The sequence below is a fragment of the Haemorhous mexicanus genome, chromosome 5 (genome assembly GCF_027477595.1).
Source record: "Haemorhous mexicanus isolate bHaeMex1 chromosome 5, bHaeMex1.pri, whole genome shotgun sequence".
Lineage (NCBI taxonomy): Eukaryota > Metazoa > Chordata > Aves > Passeriformes > Fringillidae > Haemorhous > Haemorhous mexicanus.
This window is the reverse complement of record NC_082345.1, coordinates 62,304,579-62,327,172: the sequence shown is the minus strand read 5'-3', so window position 1 is coordinate 62,327,172 and position 22,594 is coordinate 62,304,579. Positions and strand designations below refer to the sequence as shown.

Below are 22,594 nucleotides of genomic sequence, written 5' to 3'. Positions count from 1 at the left end.
TTCATTTTGAAACAGAGGTTTCTCTTTTCTGCTTCAGGCTGGTATGATTCTTAACACCATGCAAATGATTTTTTTAGTCAAAAGAATCCATCCATGCTATAACAACAATTATCCAACTTTTTATAATAGCATCTGTACATGTAATATACTAGCTATTTCCTTCTGGTATTGTCTTTTTATGGAAGTTTAGAATGTGTACCTAGAAAAGTTGCAATAATTTTTAAAGTCTTTGTGGCAACTTATGGTCTTGTAGAGTGTTCCCTGAAGATGTAACCTTATGCCAGCACAGCTTTCAGAGCAAGTGTGTGTGCTTCGTGCCATACAGAGCTCACCTGCGAATCTCATTGCAAGATCTGGGTCAAAAAAAAAAATGTCTCAACATAATAATGGAAAGAGTTTTGCTGTTCACTCTGAACAAGAGCTGTGGAGACAGAAACACTCAGCTCCATTCAGAGCCAAACAGACAGCAGCCTGAATGGGGAAAGAGTGGTGAGGGGGAGTTGTTTGTTTGTTTGAATTGAATATGAATGGTTATGCCTGAGCTGCAGTTGGAGTCTGGCACCGTAAGGCTGATGAATTAATCCTCCTGCTGTGGGCAGCCTTGGCAAAGCCTTGGCTGGAATACTACTATGTCCAGTTTTGAGCAGCGCTTTCCAAAAAAATAAGTGGCCCAATTGGCAAGAATCCGATGGCGAGCTACAGGAATAACAGGAGGTCTAAGGAACATGACCCAAAAAGGGAGATCCAGGACTGCCCATCTGGAGATGGAAAAATAGTAGAAAAACAGTTAACATAGCAAATTCAAACAAGAAAGTAGCTGGAGGGGAGGGAAGAAGAAAACGCCATAACTGAATAAGAGGAATAAGACAAGCAAGATGCTCAGTCTGTAGGAGAAGAATTATAATCAGACAGCATGAAAATCTTTGCTAAGCAGAAGACCGCCACGCTGGAGTAGGTTGCCATCTCCAGGGGTTTTCAAGGGCAGTTTAGAAAACTAATTCGTCCCTGCCCTGAGGTGTGGGGCTGGAGGAGCTGTCAGGGCTGGCCGGGCAGGCGGGGGTCGCTGCAGCAGTGCCATGGGCAAGCCGGCCGTGGGGCCCTGGGCAAGGCGCACCTCAGGAGGCTGCGCCCAGGGAGGTTTTGCTGCCGGAGCTGACACCAGGACACGTCCTGCGTGCCTTGTGCTGGCGGCTAAGCCCCACCGCGGCTGCAGTGCTTTCACCCCACCAGAGGGTCTGTGCGCGCTCCGGCCGATGCGGCCGGGCCGGGGCCGGGGCCGACTGCCCGAGGCCGCGGCGGGGCCGGGCGGGGCGGGGAGGCCCCGCTGCCGGTTCCCTTTTTGCCCGGCGTGTGATTGGCGGCGGCTCCGGAGCTGCCTCTGCCGCCGGCTATGGAGCCTCCCCGCCGGCCCCCGGCCCGCGCCGCTTCCTGCTGAGGGAAACACCTGTCCGGAGCCGGGGCCGCCGCTGCGGTGAGTAGCTCCGTGCCGGGGGCAGCGGGGGTCGCGGCGGATCCCGCCCCGGGCCGGCGCTGCCCGAGGCCCGGGCTCGCAGGTGGTGGCGCGGCTCCGCTCCCCGCTCCGGCCGCGGACGGACCCGCCCCGGCCCCGCGCCCGCCGCAGGGCGCCCCCGGCCCCGGCGGCCCCGGCAGCCCCGGCGGGGCGGGCGCGGCGAGGTTCGCCCTCCCGCGGGCGGCGCCGGCCGCCATCTCTGGGCCGGGGCAGTGGGCCGGGGGCGGGAGGGTAGGAGGGAGGGAGGGAGGCGGCTCCGGCCCCGGCCCCGGCCCCGGCCCGCTGCTCCCGCCGCCTCCCGTCTCCCGTGCGCAGAGCCCCTTCCCGCAGGGTGTGCGGCTGGCCGGGGTCGCTCCGCGGTCCCCGCCGCAGCCGGCACTGCCGAGCCCCCCGTGCTGCCCGGTCTCTCGCGGCCTTGGTCCCGCCTCACGTCATGGCCCGAACAGGAGTTAACGAGTTTGATGCCAAACCCGCTGAGGAAGCTGTTGGAACGTTGAATGAAACAATACGAAGTGAAGGATCACAGTAGACAGTTCTCTCGAGTCTTGAGATCAGTGAGTCAGCTACGCTACAATACGGCTTTTAAACAATAAGTGACTGTCTCCCCATCCAGCAAATTTCTTGTGTCTGTCCGATACATGTAGACCATGAAACCTTTCCAACCACAATCCCTTGAAATAGTAGCTGAGGGCATTCAGGAGTTGCTGGTGTACATTAGATCACGCAGTTAACAAGCAGGGTTGGAGCACCGAGTCCAAGCTGACAAGCGGTGTCTAAAGAGTGTGTCTCGGCAGGAACAATAGCAGCGATCTCGGGGTTTTAAAACTCTGCGAAGTGTCGCTTCCAAGGTGGATTACTACTTCACCACTTGTGTAACGCCAGTTAACTAGAACTTTGCCGAAATTCTTACCTAAATTTACAGAACCAGATAGAAGTTGTTTGTCCCAGGAGCCCTAAATAGATAACTCATACAGAAACTAAAGGTGCTGAAAGAAGGGCATCCTGAAAATGCTACAGCTGTTATTGCAGTCTGATTGACTCCCCAGCCTCTCGACCAAGCTGTATCTGCTGGCTCATATACTTTTGATGAGAAATGTGGCTGCATTACCTGTAAAGTTGACTTGCTAATGGGAACCTGCACTGATTTATTTCCCAAGAGAGCGCATAGTTTTTATAGGATCTGACAAAGAAATTGAGTCAGGTGGTATTTTGTTGTGTTCACTCTTGAAATGTTAGTGCTGTATCTTACCTGTGAAGTTCAGCACTGGATCACTGAAGGTGTAGGGAAGATGCACTCCTGTCCTGCAAATGGAAAGTCATCTCCTGCCACACAGTAGTGTGGGCAAATAGATGTAGTAGGCTGCTTGGAAAACGTTGAGTCTTGTCATCATAATTTTGGTTTTTTAAATTTATCTTTCAAATGAACTTTGACTAAAACTGTGAATGTAAGCTTTTGTGTTGTATTTACATAATGCACGCACAAGGTAATTCTAACTCTGGTAGAGAGTGCTTATTTTCTTGAAAGTTAAGTTGTCTGGGAAGGAGTTCACACTAAAGTGAAAAGAATAATTTTGAAATAAGGTTTCACATGATGGATTAAAACAGAAGCAAGAGCTGATATAGAATAAGCGTGATAGGAACTGGTAGAATTCTAACATAGTCTTAACAGAGCAGTTGAGATTGACAGCTATCCTAAATTTTTTGTGGCCAAATAAGTAATACATCATAATACCAGACTGTCTTTTTAAAGCACCTTTCAGCCAGTTTTTTCAAATAATTTAATGACTTTACTCATTTGTGTATCCACTAATCCTGCTGTGAATCATGCTTCAGTCTCAGTTATGCTTAACTGTACTGGCTCCATTCCCTTTCCTTCTCTTCCAACACTGCCCAACCACTCCTGCAAGGGTTGAGTCAGATAAAGGAACTGATCCAGCTGAAAATTAACCAATTTTTTTGCTGGTTTTGTTATGATCAGGTTGTTGACCTGAGTGATGAGATAGGAGCACAACTGGAGACAAAGGCAAGACTGATTGCTTGTCTTAGTTACCTTTTACAGGCCCATCTTTTCCTTGTCCATTGGACCTCATCAGGATTTTTAGACCAGTGTAGGACAGTTCTTGTAATACAGGGATATTCAGGATTGATGAGGCTCATTAGAATTAGAAATAAAACAGAGTGATTTTTCTCCCTTTTTTTTTGGGTGTTGTTGCAGTAGAGTTTTTGAAGTGTCAATACTGTAAGTAAAGCTTAGGCATGACTAAGGTTTTAGGAACTTGATGCGAAATGATTTTTCATTATGAACATCAAAGTTTTATGATTCATGTGCATGAGGAAATATGGTTTTGCCAATGGATTAGCAAAAAATGGATACAATTTGGTGTCACCTTAAGAATGGGTCATTGCAGAGACAGATGAGAGACAGCTATCACTCCAAGAACTGCCTTCTGAAGCTGAGGAAAAGGGGTCAAAGCAGAACAGGGGATGGATATTGGGTTGGAATGGACTAGACATGACAGGTCACAGCCCAAATGAATGCAGGAGAAAAGACAGCCTTGTATGGGCAAGGCAGCTACAGAAGTGCCACACGTTTTTGTGCTGTGTCTGATGCAATTTGTGGGGGCATATCTGAACCCACAGAAGTGTTGCTCTACCTGCCTTTATGGGTGGATGAGAGTGTAAAACAATTGCATTCACCGAGAAATGTACAGGTTAGTTCTCTGCTGTGTGAGGGAGAGGTGCTGTCTTTGCTTGTCTTGATGGTCTTGATCTATGGAGTAGTGGTGGAAAAGCTCTTTGTATGTATGTTTGAAGAATTAATCCTCAAGTGCATGACTCAAGGAGCAGGCTGAGAACATTTTAAACCACAAGGCTTTCCTAGATCTGCAGAACCCAATGAAACTGAAATGACTCCAGGTTTAGTTAATGGGGCAGCACAATGACTTTTAGAGGAGGGACTCTACAAAAAAATTATATTGCCTGTTGGCATGAAAAAAACCTTAATGCTGGTTTCTTATGTCTAAATGAAGAGAAATATATAACTACATTGTATTTTAGAATTGAGATGAGAGAGGAGCACCATGTGTAGTGCTGAGATGCCACAAAGGCTGTGACTGATGGATGCTGACAGGCTGAATGTGGGTGGAGCATGAGTTTTGGAGGTGTCTTGGCCAAGATGGGTAGATCTCATGTCAGCAACAAAACGTTCTGGGTAACTTCACCACTAAGAAAATTCAAATACTGGCTTTAAAAGACAGAGGGATCTGGGACAGAGTGTGTTTTCCCCAAACTGACTTCCTGAGAAAAACAGCTTTTAAAAATAAAAGATCTTAGCTGACAAGCAGAGTGATGCTCAAACAGACAAGAGCTGTGTCAGTGATGGAATATATTTTCTGCTTTTTAATCTTGGCAGAGTGTTAATCAACCTTGGCATGTTGGAAGTAGGTAAGATACTGTCAGGGTTTTTTTGCCAATACAGAAGGAGGGGTTATTTTTCACATTTTTATAAAAATGTGTCTTATAAATAGGAAACATGGATATGTTAAAAAAAAGGCACTTCAGTGTTGGTACACAACCTTCCAGTTGTTTAATTTTTTTTCCTCCTTTTCAAGACTCATCATTTTTGCATGATATCTACCACTGTAGGATTTGTACTGCTGGTTGCCCTTCGAAAGATCAGTATTTCACTGGGAAAGGAAAAAGGATGAAATTAGAGGGTTTTCTGTCTTTTCTTTCTGTTTTGTATGTGTTTTCCATAATGTTTTTCTCCCATGGGGATCATTTTTTTAGTAAAAGAACAGCACCTCAGGTTGTAAGTAACCACAAGAATTCGGGTTGAAAGTCTCTGGTTTGATTTCTTCCTGAATCTAAAGTCGACATTTCTAGTGGATTTCCCTGTGTGTTTGTAATCATAAATGAATGAGTTAAAGATATTTGGGGTAAGGGTGCCCAGTAGTTCTGCTGCTGAGGTTACCATGCAAGATCCTTGGCATATACAATCTCTATGAGATGCCTGTAAGGAGACTGGCTTTAAAATCTCTAGTGAATTTAAGTTGGGAGTCCTCAAATGGCTATCACCATGCAAATAAAAATAATGCAACATTTCATATTTAGTTGTCTTTTATCTACTATTTGTATTTAATTATTTTGGGAGTTAATTTCTTAAAAATATATTTGATTTAAATATCTTATTTGAATTAATTAAATTTATTGCCCAGATTTTTCTTTGCTATTTTTAAAAGGTTCTAAATATGTCTTCTCTGCGTGTGTGTTAAATTTATGTACTGTTGGTGTGTTTTTACTGTTGTAACAGGAAAAGCATTCTGACTTCTTTTAAAATGAGCAATCATATGTATAATCAACTTGGTTAAAACTTCCTTCCTGGTAAGTGCAGCACTTCCTTTGCATCTGGGTATGAGACTGAGCGAGAAAAGCAGAACAGCTTAAACAAAGAAATCTTTTGTGTGAATGATCTTCCTTTAAAAAATAGGAACTACAAAATTAAACAAATGAATAATCTTCAGCAATTCAGCCTTGGTTTTATAAGCAGGTAATATTTCTTTGTACTTTGTCAATTATAGAGGTGGTGTGTCCACAGTCGCTGCTTTCTGGAACTCAGAAGAAGAATTTTAGTTAGCATGCTATGTTTGAATTTAATCTTTTATATTTTTATCTGCTTCTTTTATTATCTGCTAAGGCATCATTACACTGGCTTTACTATTCTCCAGCAGTTAAGGATTTTATGTTTAGAAAGTGTTGCTTGGTAAAGAAGTTCAGTATGTTGCTGTAACTTGGCATGTGTGAGTGCACTCAGTCAGCACTGAACAATTTCCACTTCAATATTGGTCAATAGAGATTAACCGAGGAACAATATTTTTTGTTTACTGAATGCTGATAAGGTAGGCTACTCATGTTTAATATTGTTTTACTGGTGATTTAGGTGTGATTTGATGTATAGGATAATAAATCAGCATCAGCTTGGGAGATTTTTCTTCTGTAACAAACTAATAGTTCATATGGGCAGTGTGTACTTTGGAAATTGATGGATATTATCAGTCTGGTGAATTGATTTATTTAAAAAAAGCACATCTAAGGACACTCGCTTTGAATTTAGATGCACTTTAAATATATCTTCAGAAATAGTCCCAGACTTTTGCATCCTCAGGGCTTTATTTTAGGTTGAAGTCCTGATTCCTCGTCACTAAAAAGAGAGGCAGAGAAAACTGAAAATAAGCTCATGTCTGTCCATACTGCAAATAAATTGCTTGTTTTGTTACTTTCTGCCATTCCTGGAGCTCAGTGGGACTGCATTTATTCATATAAAGAAGTGTGTCTTTTGATTTCTGTGAAGACCCACGTATGTTAACATCAGCAGCATCAAAACAGATGAGGCAGCAGAAGAATCAGTGCTTGATCAAATAGAAGCAAGAACTAATCAATATGGAGATTGCACATCCAAACTGCTTATCCTCAGTAAAATCTGGGCAGGGTGTTTAAAACCTCTATTTTAATTACTTAATCACTGGAGAGTTGGTTGGAGTTTTTTTAATTTATATTTTGTATTGAATTGAATAGTTTACATCTGAAGTGGTTTATGTAAACCAAGTGTTTGTGACCAGAAATTAAGGGGAAGTGGAAATATAAAAAAATGTATATGAAAAGTTAAAAAGTAAGAGTAAATATAAATGTAAATGAGAAAGTAATGAAGTAATTATATGTTTTGCTAGATTTCTTCTGGCATGGAGTTGGGGGATCATGAACAGCCCGTTGTTATGAGAGACGAAAACAAACGAAGGAGAAGAAGAATGAAACCTCACTGTACATCGAGTAGTTTTTCATCAATGGAACTGATATCCATTGAGTTCATTTTACCTACAAGCAATAAACATACTAAAGCACCAGAAATTATGTTACTCGAAATAGCTGGCAACTGTACGGTGGAGCAGATGAAGGCACAGATTTGGATGCGTGCAATAGAGACGAGTCAAACCACAGACTTCTACCATGCATTCACCCCAGATCAGTTTGTTCTGCAGTATCAGAAGAAAGGGCAATGGTATGAAATTTATGATAAACATCAAGTGTTACAGACATTGGACTGCATACTGTACTGGAAGGTGTTACAGAAAAAGGTAGGCAAGATCTATGTTGTCCAGAAACAAAAACCATCAGAAGAAGTTCAGGAATTTCAGCGGCAGCTTAATGATTTGATTGGTTATGATGTCACTGATGTAAGCAATGTACACGATGATGAACTAGAATTTACCCGACGCAGATTAGTCACTCCACGAATGATAGAGGTAGCCTGTAGAGATCCTAAATTATATGCAATGCACCCATGGACTACATCTAAGCCACTCCCAGAATATTTATTTAAAAAGATCACTAATAATAATATTTTCATAATCATACATAGAGGAACGACTAGTCAGAAAATTAAAGTGTCAATAGATGACACTCCAGATATGATTCTCCACAGCTTTTTCACAAAAATGGCAAAGAAAAAGTCTTTGATGGACATTCCTGAAGATCATAGTGAACTTGATTTTGTTCTCAGGATTTGTGGCAGAGATGAGTACATTACTGGAGAGACACCAATCAAAGATTTTCACTGGATAAGACAGTGCCTTAAGAATGGGGAAGAAATCCACCTTGTCCTTGACAATCCCCCAGACCCAAATGAAGATGAGGTTCAGAAGGAAGAATGGCCCTTGGTGGATGACTGTACAGGAGTTACAGGGTATCATGAACAATTGACAATAGATGGAAAAGATCATGAGAGAGTCTTCACTATCTCTTTGTGGGATTGTAATAGGAAATTTAGAGTGAAAATAATTGGCATTGATATCCCAGTTTTACCAAGAAATACTGATCTTACTGTGTTTGTGGAGGCTAACATTCAACATGGGCAGCAGATCCTTTCACAGAGAAGAACTTCATCAAAGCCCTTTACTGAGGAGGTTCTGTGGAATATTTGGTTGGAGTTTGATATCAAAATCAAGGATTTGCCTAAAGGAGCACTCCTGAATCTTCAAATATACTGTGGCAAAGCACAGGGACCATCTGCAAAGACAAACCTTCAGTCACACGAATCCTCCAACTCTGATGCAAAATGCAAAACCCAGCTTCTCTATTATGTAAATCTTTTGTTGATAGATCACCGTTTCTTGCTACGAAGTGGGGAGTATGTGCTCCACATGTGGAAAATTCCAGGTAAGGGGGAGGAACAAGGAAGTATAAATGCAGACAAGCTCACATCAGCAACTAACCCAGATAAAGAAAACTCAATGGCTATCTCTATCGGGCTGGACAAATATTGTCACCCAATTGCCTTGCCCAAGCACAGGATATCGTCAGACCCCCAGGGGGACAGGACCCGAGCTGAAATGCCCAACCAGCTTCGCAAGCAGCTTGAAGAGATCATAGCAACTGACCCACTTAATCCACTTTCTCCTGAGGACAAAGAACTGTTGTGGCACTTTAGATATGAGAGCATAAAGCACCCCAAGGCATATCCTAAGCTGCTTAGCTCTGTGAAATGGGGACAACAAGAAATAGTGGCCAAAACATACCAGTTGCTAGCTAAAAAAGAGGCTTGGGATCAGAGCACTTTAGATGTTGGACTCACAATGCAACTTCTGGACTGTAACTTTTCAGACGAAAATGTCCGAGCAATGGCAGTTCAAAAACTGGAAAGTTTAGAAGATGATGATGTTCTTCATTATCTTTTGCAGCTTGTGCAGGTAAGGTGTATTTGCATTCCTGAACTCTGCCTTCCAGGAATACATTTGCATTACCCCATAATTTGCATTTCCCATTTTAGTAGGTCTTGTTAGTATTCCTTAGTTTTGAAGTCTTCAGTGTTTAATCAAAGCAGTGGTAGTAACCAGATTAATGTAAAATACACTTTCCTACTTTTTGTCCTTTGCCTTTGTGGATGTTTTTGTGGTACCATTGCCTTGTGTCTTGCAATTTGCATCTTGTGTTTACAGTAGTAAGTTTTTCTGGAAATTGTTAATGCCAGCACAGCTATGATGGGAGTAAATCCTAAATGTGCTGTCTGTAATCCTGTTCATATTGGGTTTGAATTACACAGCACTGAAGAGTTGTTGACTGACTTTACTGATAGTTTAGAAAGAGTGTATATGGAAAGAAAGTAAATGTAGATGTTGACATGGGCAAGGCCTGAAGCAAAGTCTAGGGTTGGGTTTTAAGTCAAGAACGCCAGTGTAATTACACAGTATGTTGCAGCAACTGCAGTCTTGTGCTGTTAAGGGGAGCAAATTTATCTAGAAACTCCCCCCCGCTCCAAATTTTGAAAGTAGCTCAAGAGTTAATAGGACTATATACTAAGATTAAGTCCTTCTTGGAACTTGGGTACTAAATTGTGGTTCTAATGGGAAGGGAATACTGCTGTATAGATTTGAAGCACTTTGTGTGTGCGTCTGCCAGATCAAACATTGGGAAGGTTTATATCGGTTACACAAGAAACTTGGTTTGGTTGCTTTTCTCTCAACACGATGCCATCAGTTGGCAGTGGCAAAGTCTCCTCTGGTGTCTAATGGAAGGTGTAACCTTGTGTTCTTCCTGGTAAGCACAGCCCCTGGAGCCAGGTGGGGCTCTGTTTTGCATGGAAAGGCTGGTATCCCTCAGAGCAGGAAATGCTTTTTTCAAAGAATCATAGGACAACATTCAAAATTTAAAAAAAAAAAAAAAATTGAACTACTGCAGCTGGGGAAGCAGCTTTTTATTTCTACAGGTTCAGAGAGAGCTCAGAATCCCAGGAAAATGAAGTTAGTATTTCGGATTTTGCTGCACACTGGTAGTGCTTTAAACAAAGCCTTTCTAGCCTTGTCTTGGCTTGTCTGTAGATTAGGCAGAATTTATGCACTTCTGCATTAACCAAAGGAGTCGCTAGGGTTACCTCATTGGGCCTCCCACGTTGCTGCTGCTATATATATGCTTGGCTTGTGAGCTTTTGCTGTCTACATGTGGCTCAGCAATTTTATTCACTTTTTTTTGCATCTAAATGAGGAGTTTAGGATGATTGGTTGCTATCGAAATGCCTGAGAAAATAGGGGAAATACTGGCGTTGTTTCCATTTTTGTTTTTTTAAATTGTTTGTTTTCAGGAAGTACAAATCTGGTGAGATTTAAGAAGAATAAACCTTTATAACAGTTAAATAAAATTTTGTAGCATAAAATCATAGTGCCTAAACTTTACTGTGTCATTTTTAGTAAGAGGTGTTGTAAGAAATAATGAGCTTACCATCCTTAAAAATGAAAAACATGCTTGATTCCAACTTTTACCTCTCTGCTGCTTTCCTGTCTTTATTTCTTAGCTAACTATGGAACATAAGCTGTCTGCATTCTGCAGCAAGGTTTTGGTATGACAGTGTATTTAAAATCTGCATTTTTCAGAGAATGGGTGTCCGCCATTCCTCTGCTCCAGTGGACACATCTCTTCTGCAAACGGTTTTCACTTTTCAAATGCACACCTTTATGAAAGCTCTATGGCTTATTTCACTCTGCACAGGATATTCCCATTTTATCCTCTGTAGAGTTAGAAATCAAGCATTTTATTTCCCCACAGGTTATTTCTAATAGAAGCAGACACACTATAAATCAACCTTTTGAGCTTCTTATAATGTCTGTTCTCCTGTGTTGATAAACCATGGATAGGATACTTGACATGCAACAAAATTCTTTGTAAGATAAACACCAATGGCTGTACTGCACGTATATGGCAGTGAGTAAAAGCCTTCTGCTGAATTGACAAGGAAAAAGTACACACAGCTCAGTGCCAGCAGACCTTTTTTAATGGCCAGATTGCATTGTTGCTGTGCAGAAGCTGATATTTGACTTTGTGAAGAAAAAAGGGCTGGACTGTTAAAAATAATTACCTAAAGCATCAGCTCAATAAGGATGGTCGTAATGCATTTTTTAATATTGTTTTATGTTAAAATATATTTGCAAGTTCAATAAGGAGGTTTTGTTTTGAAGTAATGGTCGGTTGTTTGTCTGTTTTTCAGTCTTAACTTGTTTTTCAAGGTTATGTGAACATTAGGCATAGTATATACCAGAGTGAGGTTTATAATTGGCTTTCTTGGAACCGTAAGAAAATCCATTTGAATTTATGTGATAATTATTGCTTTTGGGCACCTTACTGCAGTGAAAATTAATTTTTATTAAAAACCCCTCATTCCTCATCATCTCATACACAAAGTAAAAGGATATATTGTTATGTTTGTAAATTCTCATTGTCTTTCCTAAATAAGATGATGTTGTTTGGGGATATAAAACAGTACTGCAGACAGTCAAGACAGTTCTTGCAGAATTATGATACAGGAGAAGGGCAAGTCTGGTGCTTGGCTATTTTGTCTGTCTGGTGCTCAGCTTTCTTGTCTGTCTCTTAGCCAGCAGCTAGAAAGAACGTGTCTTTGTGACATTTTTATAAGTTGCTTCATTGGAAAGTTGACTTAATTTTTTTTTTCTTTTGATTAAACCCACAGGATGATTTGCATTTCAGAAATTATGTTGATATTTTAATAACAAAAATGCAACTATGTGCCACAGTATTTGTAAGAGTTTATAAAATTATGATTTGTTTGATGAATTTTGCAGACCTTTGCTGATGGCTTGGTTGCTTCTTTGCAAGCTGCAGACTGCAGTGATCTTGAAAGAGCCATTATATTCTGTTGAATAACTGTTGCTAGAGGTTTGCATACTTTGTTGCTTCTGAAAGCTGAGCGTACTACATGCACCCAGCTCTCTGCTCATCCCTTTGTTTTCCCCTAATCTCCCTACAGGCTGCTTCCTGGCACTCTATTTCCAGAACCTGAAGCCATTCACCAACCCCCTCAGTCCATGACAGGGATTTTGTGACTCTGCTTCATAGATTGTATGCTTCTTATTTCTCTTTTGTTGCTGTGGGATATAAGTGCATACTTTTTTCCACCATTAATCTGAATACAAACCTTCTGTAAGCTTGAATTCCTCAAGCAGCATGAAATAAGCAGTTGGAAAAATAAGCTGAAGTGGAGAAGTTCCCTGGTACTACCCAGAATCTGGAAGTGTGATTGATGGTTTTCTGGTAGACCAATTCACTTGGTTATTGGGATGGAGAATAACCAAAAAAAAAAAGAAAAAAAAAAAAAAGAAAAAAAAAATTCCAATACTGGCACTTGAAAATAGTTGTTGACTTTCTCCTCCCACCCTCTTTTTTGGCAGTAGCTTGGAAATGTCTGTGGGCTTGGGTGGAGGGGAGCAGCTTTTGAAGGAGAAAAAATACATCTGTTTTCACAGTCAGTAAATAAAAAAAGCTCTGGTGATGTCTTCCTCTTAATTGTACTTCATTATTGTAGGATGTGTATCAGAGCTTTTATTCTGTCATTCATTTATGGAATAAAGGCCAGGTAAGTGCTCTGAAAAGCTGCTCCTGTATCCTGTTTTTTCTGGGGAACCCACCAGTGAATCCTGGTGCCCTAGTCTCAAAGTAGTGGATGTTGACCAAAATCAGTATTTTATTGTTGAAACATTTTATATAAGAGCTATTACAAGTACATTATTCATCTGTCAGTAACCATTTCAAGCATTTTCAGTATCAGTCATACTGCAAACTGGTTTCTGATCTTGCTGTTTTTTGCCAAGAATGATGTTGCTTTGTGCATATGCTCAGGTTGGACTCTCTGGTTAGAGAGTTGTCACATTAATAATAAACCTGAAAAGAACACCTGTTGCAAGCAAAATGTGCTTCTTGAATCAGAGGGAGAAACTTCAAAAAGACTGCTTTGTTACACATTTTCTACTCCTGCAGTGGTGTGTTCTCTAGATGTCACTGGTTAAGTGTAAGCAGTGGGATCTTAAATGTGTTAACAACATGTCTTTTATGTTTGTATCACTCAGGCTGTGAAATTTGAGCCGTATCATGACAGTGCATTAGCCAGATTTTTGCTGAAACGTGGTTTGAGAGTAAGTACTTCAAAATATAGCTAATTATACTAAAGTTGCTGGCATTATTAAAACCCTTTGTCAAGCAATGAATGCTAATTTGTAGTGTTTTTCTTTACCTGCAGAACAAAAGAATTGGTCACTTCTTGTTTTGGTTCTTAAGAAGCGAAATTGCCCAGTCCATGCACTACCAACAGAGGTTTGCAGTCATCCTTGAAGCCTACCTTAGGGGCTGTGGAAAAGCAATGCTGCACGATTTCATGAAGCAGGTTCAAGTAATTGAGTTGCTGCATAAAGTCACAATGGAGATTAAATCAGTTTCTGCAGAAAAGTATGATGTTACTTCTCAAGGTATTTGATAACAGGCATTTTTTTGTTGTTAATGTTGTTTTTTTCTCTTTGGGTGTGAAAAACTAGGCAGCAAATTTTATTGTTAATTGAGAAAATTTGGGGATAAATTGTTGTCAAAGGGCAAAATTTTTACTTCCTTTAAAATGTGAGTGTAAGTTAATAATGATTGAACCACTAATGTATTTGTTTGCTCATTTCACCCCAAAAGGGGAAGAATATCAGTGTTCTAGTCACCCAGTATTTTTCCAAGCTTTGGCTTATCTTCTTGAGCTTCAAGCCATGCCAAGTGGAAAACAGATAAGTTCTTGTACATTAACTGAATGCCAGTGCTGAAAAAAGACACAAATATTAACTGGAAATTAAAAGTGACACTTGCCAAGAAATACAGCCTTCCTCTAAACTCTCACCAGAAGACTTTTGGCAGGAAGATCAGGGAGGAGTCCAGTGCAGCCTCTGCTATGCCATGGAAGTAGCTGGTGGATCAGGCGTCAATATACAGGCATGGCTTTGAGGAGTCCTGTGAGACAGATGTTGTATTGTTATTTCCAGTTCTTGCAAGCACTGCTTTGGAAGCCACAGTAGGGTTATGCAATGCCTCTTTACCTCTGGGTTTTGCCTGTCTTTTCCCCCACCCGCAGCTTTCTTAAAAGTTTGTTTATCCTCATTCCTGTTACTTGCTTGGTGTTGGGAGTTATTGTAAATCAAAGACGCTCTGACGAAGGGGAGAGAGAATGATGCATCTGACTCCATCATCAGAAGGCTAATGAATTACTTTATTATACTATACTGTGTGCATTGTATCTAAACTGAATCTGCCAGGCACTCACTCTTGCTCACAACTGCACAGAACAGCACTCATCTCTCCTTCTCTCATGACAGTCCCACACACACACACACTTCTTGGCCCTGATAGGCCAAGGGAACAAAACATCCTCACTTTGGGTAAACAATCTCCATGTTGCATTCTACTTTAGCACAACACAGGCACAGCAAGCAAGATAAGAATTGTGTTTTCCTTCTTCTCTGCTTGTCTCACAGCTTCAGAGAAGGGCATGTGAATACCACAGGGAGTAAGTGCAAGAGGACATTTGACAGTATAAAAATTCTAAAAGCTGTAGAGACCACCTTTTTCTGCATGTTCATCCTGGTATGCTCCAGGCCAGGAAGTCCTTGGATGGGAAAGCTTTTCCACTCTGGTTAAGCAGAAGTAACTGTGGTGGTGTTTCAAAAGAGATTTGAAGAAAATATGCATTTATTCATCAATATATAGTATAAAATCTGTTATGTTACCACATAGTGTGAATTAAGGTACTTACTGAAGCCCCACATAAAACACTTTTTCTTAACAACTTCCTAAATTTTTCTTAAAATATTCTATAACCAAAATGTATTTAGTCAGAATTGCATATTTTAGAAAGAAACTATACAACCTTACAGAAGTACGTCTGTAAGAGCTGTGGATTCTATAATACATTATCTTTGAAGGATATGTGGGCAAAGAAGAAAAGCTTCAAGAGAAAGCAATCATATTAACACCCACCAGGTTTTGAAGTTAAAGCATCTTTGGATGTAATGTACAGCAGAACACTGAAAGATGACTTATATAATTGACATTTTCACTGAATAAGGCTTCCTGAAACTGTGGAGTGTCCTAATAATTCTATATCTAATGTAATTTATTCTCTGATGATTGAGGACATAATTTTTTCTACAGGCACCCTCTACTTCTTATATTTTTAAAAATGTATATCCAAAAATTGATTCTGTAGGTTATTGCCTCTTTTTTGTCCCGACATTTCTAAGTTCATCGTTGTTCATATTTTTAGTCTGAATGTTTTATCCTGTTTCTTTTCATTCTGTCATCCAGTCTCATCTTATTCTTGTATATCAGTTTCTCCAGTGTTTGTGGATTTTCTGTAAAGAAAAAATTCCTTCCTGCTAGGTCCATACTATTCCAGTAGCAAACACTGTCAAACTGTTTCACTTTTCACTCTAATCTCTTTGCTTATATTTGAAGATAGCAAGTAATAATAAATAAATAAATTCATAAGATGATAGTATTACATCTTGCATGGGATTATCTGCTTTCATCACCCTCTAAACTCGATGATTTCTTTCCCAAGAATGTGTCCATGCAGCTGTTTCATTGCTTAAAATGCATAGCACCTTGTTATTAAGCCAGATCAACTTGAAAGTGGTTTTAGCAAGTGCATTTACTTTTATCTTAAAATCAGCTATTCCTAATCTTTTGTAGCTTCGGTTGGTTTGCTTACAGTTTTCAAGTTACATTACATTTCATTACAATGAGGAGACTTACTGAGCTGACAGTAACCTCTTGCTGTAAACTGTAAACAGTAACTTTCCTAAATATTTGTCTGGGAAATCTATGGTTACATTGTAGAAAGCCGTTTCATTATCCAAGCTACTACAGCTTGGGTGCTTTTGAGGGGGCAGGGTAGAGTTGTTTGGGTTTTTTTTTTTTTTTGTTTGATTGGTTTGTTTTGTGTTATTGTTTGTTTGGGTTTGGGATTCTTGAGGTATTTTTTTGAAAAGTATCTAATTTTAAAGTCCACTTGTTAGCTTCTGTATATTGCTGCTAGATTTACCTTTTACCAGAAGAGATACTGTGTTATTAGCAGGCACTGCTAGTAGTTCTTTTCTAAAACCCTCTAGGACAGGTGTAACGTTTGAGTTCTGGAGTTGTCAGCCAATTCTTTTGGCTTGACTTTCTTAATTTGGTAGCAGTCCTGGTTTTTGTCTAATGTACACTAAGAGCCCAACAAGTCTGTGCCTTGGGCTGCATCAAAAATAGCATAGGCAGCAGGTCAGGAGAGGTGATTCTGCCCCTCTACACGGCCCCTGTGACACTCCCTGTGGAATACTGCATCCAGCCCTGGGCCACTCAGGACAGGAAAGACATGGATCTGCTGGAATGAGTCCAGAGGAGAGTCACAAAAACAATGACAGAGCTGAGCACCTCTCCTGTGAGGAAAGGCTGAGAGTGATGGGATTGTTCAGCCTGGAGAAGGCTCAGGAGACCTAAAATCAGCCTTCCAGTGCTTACAGGGAGTTTATAAAAAGGGTGGGGGACAAACCTTTTGGTAGGGCCTGTAATGATAGGACAAGGGTTAATGGTTTTAATCTAAAGGAGGACAGGTTCTGACTACACACAAGGAAGGCTATTTTTTTTTTTTTTTTTTTATGATGAGGGTGTTGGCACACTGGAACGGGTTGCCTAGGGTGGTAGAAATGCCCCATGCCTGGAAATATTCAAGGTCAGGTTGGATGGGGCTCTGAGCAAGTTGAGTTGAAGATGTCCCTGCTCGTTGCAGGGGGGTTGGACTAGATAGCCTTTAAAGGTCCTGTCCACCCCAAACTAATCCATGATTCTATGATTCTATTTTAAGTATCCAGGTCCATGTTTAGCTTTATCATTATGATTTTTTTTGCTCTTTAATTTTTATCTCCAAAATTACATATATATACATCCTCTGCTGTGTAGCTACAGTTTCTTTCAGGACAGTGTTCATGTCTTTGCCCTAATGCAGGGTAATCACCAGTATATTCCTTATGCTGCTGACACTCACTAGCTGAGGTGAAAAAAATACATCATGCATTGTATAATCTGTACTATTCTGAGTTAAAGATTCAGGAGCTTGAGGTTTTATTAATTAAAAGACTGCGTTTAGGTATGAACATTAAAAATCTTGTTCATATAAATATACAGAAAATTTTCTTCTTACAGGAATGTGAGATTAAGAAGGCTGTGCTGTGAAACCAGTTTTAGAAGGATAGGAAATTCAGCATCTCTGTAGTTTGTCTCCTTATGGTTACAGAGTAATTGATTCCAGGAATCCAAAAGCCACGAGTCTGTCTGCATTTCTTGTCCGTTAGGAGGGAAAATACTTTTTGGTGTGTTGTACTGTGTTTTGTTTTTTAAACAAAAGCTGACATTTTAATGTAAACTCTTACTGTTCAGTGTTTCTATTACTGCAGAGAAGGCACAAGACTTCTGAGGTGTTTGAAGACTTTATGTTTAGGTATCTGAAACAACCCTGGCCATTGATAGTGCAAGTTAAAGAGTTTTCCTCCATTCCCTGAATCAGGAGATCCAGGAGGAAAGCAATTTAAAATGGCAGCTAAACAGAGCTTTTTAGCCAAATTATAATGCTCAACAAGTTTGATTATCTATAACCTTTATGCCTTGCAATGTTTGATTTCACTGTGTTTTCTTTCTTGTAATTGCAGTTATTGCACAGCTGAGACAAAAGCTTGAAAAATTACAGGGCAGTAAACTTCCAGAAAGTTTTAGAGTTCCATATGATCCTGGGCTAAGAGCAGGAGCACTAGTGGTAAGTATATCCTGATTTTTCTACAAATAATAAAAAAAAAAAAAATTGCAAGTATGTGTCACTTGGTAAAAAGTTTGCTAATTTGTCAAAAGGTCTTATTTCTGTGTGGATGCAATGACATGGCATGGACTCAGTAGGTTTTTGTTCCCAGAGCTAATATTATTTTGCTAAATGTAATAACATGCCACCATGTGCTAAAAAAATTGCAACCCATGAAATCCTAATCATTAAATAGCAATTATGCTTTTTCTTTTTCCATTAGTTGAATACAAGATTTAACCAGGTAGCTGACTTTTTTTGAAAAAAAATTAAATAACTGTATAAAACTTTTATCTGATTCAGGGGCTTTGGGATATTCAGTTTCCATTCTTCCAGTTACTTTCTCCGTCTTACCCTGATTCATATCTGTCACTAAGGTTTGGGTCCAGACCTTCATCATACTGACAAAAACATCTGCCTTGGCTATTTCTGATTTTTCAGTATCTCTGTGTTGGTTTTGTTAGAAAGTACATTATGATTTTGTTAGAAATACATTAAGAAACCCTTGGGGTTTTCTATATTCTGCCTTCAGTTTTGTGGTGAGATTGCAATTGTGTATGTTGACTCAGAGTTAAAAAAAGATCCACAGATCAGCAGATGTGTAGTGAGAGGAAATTGGATCATGCATCTAAAATGCAATGTGAGGTCTGGGTAAAGAAGCACAGTCAAGATCCTTGGACTCACTTCATGTGTAGCAAGGACCCTACAAGGAAGGAATCCCTTAATTTTCTCCTAGCTAAGGACAGGCAAACCATCCAGTTTAAGGAATTGCCAAATGTTCAGGCATTTCCTGAACATTTTTGTTAAATAAACCTGTGCCTTGGAAGACAGGCTATAAGCTGGTCTGTCTTCAATCTGAGATAATGAAACACCTCTCAGGTGAGCATGGCTGAAGCACTGTCAGCACAGAAGCCAATTCAGACATTTCTTATTCAGAAGTAATTTGTGATTTCTTAAACACTATTTTCTTGTTAGCATTTTGTATATTCTCTTTAGTCCTCTTTTTTTTTTTTTTTTTTTTTTTTTTTTTTTTTTTTTTTGGTACAGAAATCATCAACCGCTTGACAGAAAGTAGGTTTTAAAATAAAAAAGATTTCTCTGGATTTTCTAGTTTTCCTTCACTTAGGAAATATTCAGTCCTACCAGGATCTTCCTAGATGAACGAAACAATAGATTTACAAAGGAAGGTAGCTGTGTCCAAAAATTGATGGGTTAGCTTTTCTTTTCCAAAATATATGAATAAAAACGTTTGGAAAAACAAACTAAGCTTTCTTCCAATGTTCATTCTAGCAAGTTCTATTTGTCCATAATCTTCAAAACCTAAAATCTTTTAAGTCTAAACCAAATATTAGAAGCAAAGTCATAGTTTCTAATAAGTTCAAACATTTAAAAAGTCTTTCATTTTTGAAAATAAGGATGGTAAAAAGTACTTTGTTTAAAACTACAGGTTCAGAATTTTAGTAGATGAAACATGAATATACTAAAATACTCCTATATCATGAATTCTGTCTACTCTTAAACACTGATATGCACTAGCTATTTTTTTTAAATTTTAAATGGCTTTATTGTAGATAGTTATGTTCAACAATGAATCAGGAATTCCAGAATGGAAAATAAGACATACTACAGTTTTCTTAGCCATAATAACTGGAAAAACCACTTGAAATACTGCAGTTTTAGTTCTGAATTTATCAGTATTGAAAATGCAATAAAACTAAATAGGAAATCTATTATCTTATGAATGATTACAATTATTAGTTTCAAAAATGCCATTTCCCCCATGAATTTGAAGAAATTTCTAAGGGAATAAAATCAAGCAATCTGGAATGTAGTTGCTAGAAGTCAGAAGGGTGGATGATGTGGTAAATTGCATTGGACAATGATTTCATTCTGGTTTTGCAAAGCACCTGTCAAAATACTGTTGTGAAGGTCCATATTTTCCAGTTTTGTCAGAATCTCTGTTCCTGTTTTAAATTTGTCTGAAACAAGCTAAATCCAGTTTTGGAGAGTTAAAATACACTTTTTCCTTTATCATGGACAGTGGTTAAAAGATGTGGAGGTTCAGAGAGGCTTTGTGTGGCAACTGACCTCCATCCTTTACATGTGCTTTCAGTGTGTTTCTTGTGGTATAGCTGAGTGGAAGCTGGCAAGCTATTCTGTTAAAAAGGTTTCTTGGGTTGATGTTGGATTCAGGAAGCAGTAAACGTGTCTTTCACAGATAGAGAAATGCAAAGTAATGGCGTCCAAGAAGAAGCCCCTCTGGCTTGAATTTAAATGTGCAGATCCAACAGCTCTGTCAAATGAAACCATAGGCATCATCTTCAAACATGGAGATGACCTCCGTCAGGACATGCTAATTTTACAGGTATGAGAGCTAAACCTTATAAAGAATAACATGAATATTTTAAAATATTTTTAAGTCATTTTGCTTTTCCAAAGTGTGTATACCTTGTCTTCACTGTCCATATGAAATGTGAGGTTGTCTTTTGTATTTAAAACTCTGTATGGCAAGGCTGACATCAGCACTGCATCATCTTTGTCGTACTGTGTTATGGATTAACCCTGGTGGGATGGAAAAAGAGGAAGAGCAAGAAAACTTGTGAGTTGAGCTAAAGGTGGTTTCATAAGCAAAAGAGAAGTGGAAGAACCAAGGAAGAAAACAAAACAAGTGGTGCTAAGGCAGTCACTCCACATCCCATGGGTGGATCAGTTCCCAGCCAGTCCCTGCACAGAAGATGGTTACCTACATAACCTACATAACCCCTTGCTCCCTGTTTTATTGCTGAGCATGACATTGTTCAGCATGGAGTATTTTTTTGGTTGGTTCAGGTCATCTGCCTGGTTGTGTCCCCTCTCAATCTCTTGTGCACCCCAATCTAGTCACAGTGAGGCGGGGTGAGAAACTGGCAGCCTTGGCACTCAGCAGACTCTGTTAGGCTGGGACACAGGGACATCAGTGTGTTCCCAGCACTGCTTTGGTCACCCCCTAAACCACAGCACACTACAAGCTGCTCTGAAGAAAAGGAGCTTCATCCCAACCTGACACAGTGCATACAGTTACCCTGGCTTTTCCTGCCATATGCCATACATATTTCACATTTTAGTGTTCTAGAGACAGAATCTCAAGATGGCCTGTTTCTCTGATGAAGTGTTTTTATCATTTATTTATGTAATGGGTGAAGTTAACAAACGAAAAATCCGTAGCTAGTGTCACTCTAGTTTCAGACAACTGGTTTGTTAGGGCTTTTGGAGGTATTAATGGGGAAAAGTGGGCATGCTTGCTAACACATTCAATCTCACCTATGTAGAAATCATACAATATATTTTTTAATACTTTATAGAAGAGTAAAGATTTCCTGGTTGCAGGACAGATGAAGAAATATAAACCCTGGTTCTATAACTGAATATCTTGAATGGCTGCACACTTTCTGTATTTATCTCTTAATCAAATAGCAAAGTAAGTTTAGCCCCATCTTAGAAGTCTTAGAAGTGTTGTTTGTATGAGCAATCTGTAATGTTCAAATAATTTGAAATAACTTAGCATATCCATTTGTTTTTACTAGATTCTTCGAATTATGGAATCCATTTGGGAAGCAGAATCCTTGGACCTCTGTTTGTTGCCATATGGTTGCATTTCTACAGGGAACAAAATAGGTATGTGATCACATTTACTGTGATTAGAAATTCAGAATACCATATTTACAGAAGATCTGGTAGAGCTATTCTAATATGTGCTGTAGTCCTGAGGTAAGCAGCACTTTATTACACTTTCTGTGAGCAGCCTTCAGGTGCAGCTTGGCAGTGGTTTCTGCTCTTCCTTGAGCTGCAGCAGAGCTGTTTACTGGCTGTGATTCCTGTGCAATGGCTTGGCTTGTGCTGCAAGCTCCTCTTTAATAACAATATCTAATATGAAACATCAGTGTAAGTGAGTGACTTATTCAAGATGAATTTTAATGTGTTGATAGGAATAAAATAAAGAGCAAAACATTTTTACTTTTTCCTGACTTAAAGCTTCATGCCCTATACCACATAGAAGCAACAAACAGTATACTTACTTAACAGTATACTCAGGTAATATTTCTCACTGGACATTAGTTCCTGCAGCAGAGATGATCAATTTTTCAAAACTTGTGGTGAAAGAAATCAAGTAAGAAATCCCAATAAAATCAAGACTCTTTATAACTCTTTAATTTATTTACGTAATGTACTTCCTCTCTAAAATCCATTGCCACATAAAATTTTTTAACATCCTTTTGATTTCAGGATATCTCAGTAATGCAGAAAACTCAAACTCAATGATAAAATACCTGGTAGCGTGTCATAAGAGATTTTATTTTCTCCAAATATAAATGTTTTTAAATTGAATTATATTTATTGGTAGAATTTTAATAATA

At 39.5% G+C, this 22,594-nt stretch overlaps 1 protein-coding gene across 4 annotated transcripts in view; it reads left to right on the top strand.

Moving 5' to 3' along the window:
* The first annotated feature begins 1,332 nt into the window (after nucleotides 1–1,332).
* The window catches only part of PIK3CG (phosphatidylinositol-4,5-bisphosphate 3-kinase catalytic subunit gamma), a 33,218-nt gene continuing 11,956 nt past the window's right edge, over nucleotides 1,333–22,594 (top strand). Inside the window, exons 1-8 of one of the 4 annotated variants that reach the window (XM_059847358.1) lie at nucleotides 1,834–2,064; nucleotides 7,237–8,722; nucleotides 9,167–9,252; nucleotides 13,414–13,479; nucleotides 13,584–13,809; nucleotides 18,058–18,161; nucleotides 20,419–20,565; nucleotides 21,764–21,854. In XM_059847358.1, coding sequence (XP_059703341.1) covers nucleotides 2,008–2,064; nucleotides 7,237–8,722; nucleotides 9,167–9,252; nucleotides 13,414–13,479; nucleotides 13,584–13,809; nucleotides 18,058–18,161; nucleotides 20,419–20,565; nucleotides 21,764–21,854 — 2,263 coding nt within the window. In that variant the 5' untranslated portion in view covers nucleotides 1,834–2,007. Of the gene's footprint in view, nucleotides 1,472–1,833; nucleotides 2,065–5,910; nucleotides 6,060–7,236; nucleotides 9,253–13,413; nucleotides 13,480–13,583; nucleotides 13,810–18,057; nucleotides 18,162–20,418; nucleotides 20,566–21,763; nucleotides 21,855–22,594 lie in introns of those variants that run through there. The other 3 variants (XM_059847356.1, XM_059847355.1, XM_059847357.1) reach the window with 3 other exon arrangements.